The 8485-nt window shown below is 42.2% G+C and overlaps 1 protein-coding gene across 2 annotated transcripts in view; it reads right to left on the bottom strand.

Moving 5' to 3' along the window:
• The window catches only part of ndor1 (NADPH dependent diflavin oxidoreductase 1), a 51877-nt gene extending 47135 nt beyond the window's left edge, over positions 1 to 4742 (bottom strand). For both annotated transcript variants that reach the window (XM_043719828.1, XM_043719829.1), the window contains exons 1-2: positions 4638 to 4742; positions 3380 to 3514 (exon numbers count right to left, since the gene is read on the bottom strand). In XM_043719828.1, the coding sequence (XP_043575763.1) occupies positions 3380 to 3514 (135 nt within the window). In that variant the 5' untranslated portion in view covers positions 4638 to 4742. The remainder of the gene's footprint in view (positions 1 to 3379; positions 3515 to 4637) is intronic.
• Between the last annotated feature and the right edge of the window lie 3743 nt (positions 4743 to 8485).

Below are 8485 nucleotides of genomic sequence, written 5' to 3' on the forward strand. Positions count from 1 at the left end.
GCACTCCAAGGTCTCTTTGTTCAGCAACACTCCCTAGGACCTTACCATTCAGTGTATAAGTCCTGCTTTCCCAAAATGCAGCACCTCTGCATTTATCTGAATTAAATTCCATCTGCCACTTCTCAGCCCATTGGCCCATCTGGTACAGATCCTGTTGTAATCTGAGGTAACCCTCTTCGCTGTCCACTACAACTCCAATTTTGGTGTCTTCTGCAAACTTACTAACTGTACCTCTTATGCTCACATCCAAATCATTTATGTAATTGAGAAAAAGTAGAGGACCCAGCACCGATCCTTGTGGCACTCCACTGGTCATACTCCAGTCTGAAAAACAATCCTCCACTACCACCCTCTGTCTTTTACCTTTGTGCCAGTTCTGTATCCAAATGTCTAGTTCTCCCTGTATTCCGTGAGATCTAACCTTGCTAACCAGTCTCCCATGGGGAACCTTGTCGAACAGCTTACTGAAGTCCATATAGATCACATCTACTGCTCTGCCTGCATCAATCCTCTTTGTTACTTCCTCAAAAAAGTCAATCAAGTTTGTGAGACATGATTTCCCACGCACAAAGCCATGTTGACTATCTCTAATCAGTCCTTGCCTTTCCAAATACATGTACATCCTGTCCCTCAGGATTCCCTCCTCCGAGGTCAGGCTCACTGGTCTATAATTCCCTGGCTTGTCCTTACCACCCTTCTTAAACAGTGGCACCACATTAGCCAACCTTTAGTCTTCCGGCACCTCACCTGTGATTATCGATGATGCAAATATCTCAGCAATAAGCCCAGCAATCACATTTCTAGCTTCCCACAGAGTTCTAGGGTACACCTGATCAGGTCCTGGGGATTTATCCACTTTTATGCATTTCAAGATATCTAGCACTTCCTCTTCTGTAATTTGGACATTTTTGCAATCTATTTCCCCACAGTCTATATATTCCATATCCTTTTCCACAGTAAATACTGGTGCAAAATATTCATTTAGTATCTCCCCCATTTCTGCGGTTCCACACAAAGGCTGATCTTTGAGGGGCCCTATTTTCTCCTTAGTTACCCTTTTGTTTCCTTGAATGTTGTACCATTACACTTAAAGGGCGGTGATTTTCTTTGAGAATATTTATGATTTTTTCTAAATCTGGCTTCTGTGTGATCCCAAATCCCTCATGTGTCAAGATAGGTACAGAAAGTAATGTTATCATGTGACTGCTTCCTGTAATAAAGGAGTTAATGAGGCTGAAAAAGGAGGCTGAAAAAAAAGGTTGTCCTGCAGAAAGTCTCAAGAAACCTTGGGAAAAAAATATTTAGTTGCCCGATAGCCTCTGTCAACGACCCCTCAACTTCACTGAGTCTCTTCAGTGTTAGTATATTTTTGTTGATATTTCTTTATTCTCTTTTTGAATACTTTTTACTCAGAAATATTAATTTCCCAATCTTCCCCTTTGAGCCAGTTCTCTATTACCACTGCATTAAAATCCTACATGACAACCTGCGCTTGCTCTCAATCTTATTGATCATCCTCCATATATTTACAAACTCAATCTCGAAAACAATCCCAGATTCTATTGCCACCCCCCTCCCCTCCCTCCCCAGATCTGATCTCTCCTATTCCTGAAGTAATTACTTCAGAAAGTCATCCTGTCTACCTGTCTTGCTACCTTCAAAGACTTACCTCAGATCCATCTGAATTTTTTAGAATTGTAACCTTTAACTTACATTATCTCTACTCATTCTACCAAAATGAATCACTTCACATTTCGCTGAACTAAATTTAATCTGCTATTTCTCCAAACTGTCTACGCTTTCTGAAGTTTAAAACTGTCTTCCTCAGAGTTCACCATAGTTCCCAAATGTTGTGCCATCCAAAAAGTAGACCAAGGTTTAGATCACTAATTTATACCAGGGAGAATTGGAGTCCTAACATTGTTTCCTCGCAAAAATCTATCCTTGCTCCAATCTATAAGACAACCATTTACCACTTAACTGTTTCCTATCCTGTGTTTCAGCCAATTTTGTATCCCCATTGCTACTAAGCCTTTTCTTCTGTGAACTCTAACTTTGCTCACAAATTTGTTCCACACCACATTATCAAATGTCTTCTGTGTTACCTAAAGAAAACAACACAATTAAGTCAGTCAAACATAATTTACCCTTAACAATTCTGCACTGACTTTCCTTAATTAACCTAGATTTGCCCAATTCATTGTTAATTTTGTCCAAGATTATCATTTCTAAAAGTTGCCCTACCACTGTAATTAAAATGACTGGTGTACTTATCTTTACGCTTTGTGAAGAAAGGATGTAACATTTACAACTCTTCAGTATTCTCCTTGCATCTTAATTTCCCTATCTAATATTACATCAGCATTTACTTGTGTCGCAATACAAAGAATATTACCTGCATGTGGGCAGATACAAAAATCTTTGTCAGTGTCAGAGTATCAGCTGGCTACATTAAAACTAATATGTTGGTCTGACGTACAAATAAAGAACAATAAAGTTCAAGTTAACCAGTTTTGAGTCTAATCCATTGCCTGTTCCTGTATCAAGCCTAATAGTCCTTGTTAACTGTTTCTCTGTAAAACCAGCTTCTGACAATTCAGTAAATGAAGACGATACATACTCGCTGCTCAGTTGAAGCTTCTCCAAAATCAGGGGTATGAAGTCTATTATGTATTATCATTATAGCTAAAGCCAATTTAAAAACATTTCAAGGCACAAATCCAATGCATGCCAAGTGTACACTTGTGTAACTATTCCTGAGCCCTTTTCAGTTGGCAGTAGATTTTACTGTGACCGTCTACCCACCGAACTAGTTGAAACCCTCCCACATAGCACTCTTCCTATACCCATTTGCACACACCAGAATCCAGCAACTATCTTTTAAGTCTATTATTTTAGCGGTATTTGTGCACAGAGCAACTGCTGTGTTTCCTCCATTATAAAACTGGCCACACGTGACAAGGACTCAACTGGCTGTAAAGTATCTAGGAATGTCCTGAGGTCATTAAATGAACCATGTAGGATCCGTCTTGTGGTGCAGTGGTAGTGTCCCTATCCTTGGACCAGGTAGCCCAGGTTCAAGTCCCACCTGTTCCAGGGGCGTGTAATAACATCCCTGAACATGTTGATTAGAAAAATAGGTTAAATTTAAAAAAATGCACCAATGATGCAACAGTTCTTCTCTCTTTATTTCAATCTACAGGCCATCCTAAAAACTGGACAAGTAACCTTGAAAGCATCTTTGTGCAACATGAGCTACACTTCTCCTTGAAAGCATCTCTCAGGTACTGGCAGTGCCTGCAGTACAGTAGCATTTTGGAAGAGACAGTGTATGGGGAGAATGTTGACCTGATCTAGCTCCATAACCGCCAATACTCACAATTGTGTAACTATCCAACGGCATCACTCTGCATTTGAAGTGTCGCCGTACTCCTTCCCTCCCGATCCGCTCAGCCACATCCTGTGCTGTGCCAGTCTGACTACCAAACAACACCAGCAGCTTCCGATCAACCATCTGCAATGAAATATTTAAAGTATGGTAGGTTAGATCCGGGTGGCCCAGAGGTGCTCTCTGAATCACTCCGCAAGTAGGCGGCCTGTCTCCCCAATATAGAGGAGGCCATATAGACTGGGAAAAGAAAAACATGAAACATGCATATTCCTGAGGTGCCATCAGATATACTTTTGTAAATAGTACCACTGCCCCTTATTTAGCATTCCTAAAGTGTTCCTGAAAAACAGCTTGGTGAACAAAAAAAAACCCTGCTTGTAAGAAATACATAACAAAGATGAGTTAGATTCCTACTGCACTATATCAAAATCTCAACAATATGCAGCATTATGTAAATTATTTAGTGACAGATTGTTATGACAAGGGGTAAACCCCTCTGCTCATTTAAACCAGCCACACAGAAAAGCTCACCTGGTGCCATAACCTATTAAATTTCGAGTGGCAAAGAGCTATTCCAAATAACATTATTTAAAGAAAAAAAATTTACAGTTTTATTTATTAAGTCCAAAACAGAACATTAAACAACAACTATTTATAACTCCTTTCTCTTAAACCTAATTCTACCCTATAACACCACCCATGCCCCATGCCCCACCACCACTCTATATTGCTGGTCCGATAAATTCCCTGTTAAATTTATGGCAAAATCAATTTCAAACCCAGTTATCATATTTGGATGTCGAACTTTCTCTGTAGATTTCTCTACGTCGGTTTCGGTGTTCTGCTGCACTAACTTCTTATGGACAGGTACCTTTCAGAGAGCTATTCTGCTGGCAGTTGTTGCTTGTTGGCTGCTCTTTGCCGTTCGCCCTGTAACTAGGGTGTTCAAAATGTCTGATTTTATACCTAAAAACATCAGATCATTTCATTTGGTTTGATGCCATCCAAAACAGTAAAATCCAAATTTGATTGATTTTGGTATCTGGGGCATAATTTAAACTGATTGGATTTGTTTTTGTTCCATGGCAACACAGCTCCAGCTATTTGTTTCAACCAAATGTTACATTTTAAAATATTTCAGCATACTCTGCGCCGGCCAGACATTTCAACTCCCTTAAAGGTACAGTACATGTCTACAACTTCATAACACAGATATACAGTAGAATGATACAAGTCAATGAGTTACCTTCCATAGATCTGCACGGTCTACTTCAGAATCTAACCTAAAAGAGGTCCCATCTCAGGAAACACTAAAAAAAAGTAATAGATAATTAGTGGTGGAGGAATCAGTAATATAAAAGATACACACGGTCAGATCGGGAAATGCAAACAGCCACTCTGGAAGAAACATGACATGAGTGAGCAGAACTTAAAAGAGAAAATGAGGTCTGCAGATGCTGGAGATCAGAGATGGAAATGTGTTGCTGGAGAAGCGCAGCAGGTCAGGCAGCATCTAGGGAACAGGAGAATCGACGTTTCGGGCATTAGCATTCCTGAAGAAGGGCTAATGCCCGAAACGTCGATTCTCCTGTTCCCTAGATGCTGCCTGACCTGCTGCGCTTCTCCAGCAACACATTTCCATCCATGAGCAGAACTTAATGCAGGTTTAGGCATAGAAAAAGAATTTTACATCACGGTTACACAGGGCACAGGGTGGGAGTCTATTGAAGCGAATATAGGTAAGAAACCGAGTGACAAACGCATGATTGGGGGTTTCATTGACAGATAGACTGAGACAGGTTTGGAGCCACTGATATTGTGAAGATGGAAGCATCCTCTGTGAGAAGAAAAGAAGAAACAGAAATAGGTCCATTCGGCCCCTCAAGTTTGCCCCACCACTCAACAAGATCATGACTAATTTGCCCCAGGCCTCAACTCCTCTTCTGATATTTCAAAAATCTATCCACATTTTCTCCAAATACCTTCAGTGACCTAGCTTCCACAACTCTCTGGGTAGAGAATACCAGACATACACTACCCTCAGAGAAGAAATTCCATCATATCTCAAAGTTTTAAATAAGTGTGCCCATTTAGCATGAGATCCAATAATGGAAATACCTTCTCTACATCTACCTTGTCAAACCCCTTCATAATCTTATATATTTATATAAGATCCACCACTGATTTTTCTAAACGCTTATGGATAATGGCATAACCTGTGCAGCTGTTCTCAACAAGTCAAGCCTTTCATCCCAGGAGTCAGCTTAATGAAATGCTTTTGAACTGTCTCCAATACCAGCAAACCCTTAAATATGGGCTAAAAATGTGTTGCTGGAAAAGCGCAGCAGGTCAGGCAGCATCCAGGGAACAGGAGAATCGACGTTTAGGGCATAAGCCCTTCTTCAGGAATGAGGAAAGTTTGTCCAGCAGGCTAAGATAAAAGGTAGGGAGGAGGGACTTGAGGGAGGGGCGTCGGAAATGTGATAGGTGGAAAGAGGTCAAGGTGAGGGTGATAGGTCAGACTGGGGTGGGGGCGGAGAGGTCGGGAAGAAGATTGCAGGTTAGGAAGGCGGTGCTGAATTCGATGGATTTGACTGAGACAAGGTGGGGGGAGGGGAAATGAGGAAACTGGTGAAACCCGAGTTCATCCCTTGTGGTTGGAGGATTCCTAGNNNCCCTCCCACGCTGTGTGTGTGTGTCCCTCCCTCGCTGTGTGTGTGTGTGTCCCTCCCACCCCAGTCTGACCTTTCACCCTCACCTTGACCTCTTTCCACCTATCACATTTCCGACGCCCCTCCCCCAAGTCCCTCCTCCCTACCTTTTATCTTAGCCTGCTGGACAAACTTTCCTCATTCCTGAAGAAGGGCTTATGCCCGAAACGTCGATTCTCCTGTTCCCTGGATGCTGCCTGACCTGCTGCGGAGTTGAAGGAATTGGGAGAATGGGATGGCGTTTTTACAGGGGGCAGGATGGGAGGAGGTGTAGTCCAGGTAGCTGTGGGAGTCGGTCGGTTTGTAGTAGATGTCAGTGTTGATTCGGTCGCCTGAGATAGAAATAGAAATAGTCTGACCTATCACCCTCACCTTGACCTCTTTCCACCTATCACATTTCCGACGCCCCTCCCCCAAGTCCCTCCTCCCTACCTTTTATCTTAGCCTGCTGGACAAACTTTCCCCATTCCTGAAGAAGGGCTTATGCCCGAAACGTCGATTCTCCTGTTCCCTGGATGCTGCCTGACCTGCTGCGCTTTTCCAGCAACACATTTTCAGCTCTGATCTCCAGCATCTGCAGACCTCACTTTCTCCTTAAATATGGGCCCTGTACACATTACTCCAAATGTAGCCTCACCAATACTGTACATTGTAACAAGACTTCCCAATTTTTAGTTTCCAAACCACTGTGCAATAAAGGCCTAAATTTCATTTGCCTGCTTAATTACTTGCTGCCTCTGCCTTTGTGTTTCATGCACAAGAACACCCTTAATCCTTTGTGATGCACACTTTTGGAGTCTTTCCCTATTTATAGACTGCTGCTTGATTCTTCCTACCAAAGTTCATGACTTCTCATTTTCCTACCTTAAACTTCATCTGCCAAGTTTCTGCCCACTCATTCAACCTACCTCAGTCTCTTGCAGATACTTTATCTGCTCACCTGTTTTCGTAACATCAGCAAATATGCATACATTAAGGTCTACCCCCTCCTACAAGTTTACATGTAGTAATTAAGGGAGGCTCTAGAACTGATCCATGGGAACCTCATCCCACAGATCTTTTTGATCTAAAAAAAACTAATTCTGACTCTGTCATGTGTGAACCAATTATTAATCCATGCTACTACATTACCCCGGATACCGTGAGCCTTCTATTTTTGAAATAACCTTTTTTGTGACATTTTATCAAATGGTGGTGGAGAGGATATGTGGCCAGAAGCTCACCTGTGTTCAGATGTAGCACTGAGGTTGCAGTCTGAGATGGTGGCCAGGGAAGTAAATGTGGCTAACAAAAGCATAGTGCTTATAGCAGGAATCAAAGAAACTGAAGCAGAGGAGCAATCAAGAGAGGTGCGGCGAGGTTGTCACTTTATGGAACCTGGCTTTGTGTTCAGATGACATTGCCAAGAAGCACCATGGCATTCAGAAATAGATGGGGGGCGGGGGGGTGCAAGGATAGATTATTTGAACACATCAGAGGTTACGGAACAGGAATGGATGAGAAATCTGCAGACTTTCTGCAGTTAGACTAGTAAAAATGAAACCAATTGAGTCTGCTTCAACAAATGGAGAACAGAGGAAAGGTATTGGACAAGAATAATGTGGGGTCTGCACAGACCAGTTCTCATTTGTGGAAAGATAAAGAACTAGATGATCAGTTTAATAAAAAAAATCTTGACACAAAGAACAGCTTTTTAATACAGCAAGTGGTTAGGATTCAGAATGCACTGTCTGAGAATATGTTGGAGGCAGGGTCAATTCAGTTAGGATCTGGAAATCACTGCCTGGAGTATGGTGGAGGTCGGCTCAATTGAGTACCTGGGATTTGGAATGCACTGTTTGCAAGCTCAGCAGGAGTAGGGTCAACCACAATTTTCAAAACAGAGTTGAAGAATGATCTGAAGAGAAAACATTGCAGGGCAGAGAACTGAGAATCGATGAGCTGTTCCTGTGAGTCAGCATGGGTGAGCCTCTTTCTAAGCTGTAAACATTGTGATTCTATGATGAGGAACTTCCAGATTTATTCATTCATTCACCAGATATGGGCATCATTGACTGGGCCAGCATTTACTGACCACGTGGGTAATTGTATCCAATGATGAACAGAGGCTGCAGTAGTGGTTGTGGAGCTATGGGGGTGAATATCGTGGTCACAGTCACAAAGGCTGTCACTTGTGATTCTGATCAGGCGCCTTTGCACGGGTCAATACATGACGAGAGGGGGTTCAAACATAGGGTTGGGGAAAGATGGGGACTGATTTGAAAAACAACATGTACAACTTTGGAGAGGAAAGGGATGTTGATGATGATAGTTTGCAAGAACAAAGGGAACTGAGGAGTAGGTTTTGGAGCAGGGGTGTACAATATAGCTAATGAAAGGAGGC

Source organism: Chiloscyllium plagiosum, chromosome 30 (assembly GCF_004010195.1).
Source record: "Chiloscyllium plagiosum isolate BGI_BamShark_2017 chromosome 30, ASM401019v2, whole genome shotgun sequence".
NCBI lineage: Eukaryota > Metazoa > Chordata > Chondrichthyes > Orectolobiformes > Hemiscylliidae > Chiloscyllium > Chiloscyllium plagiosum.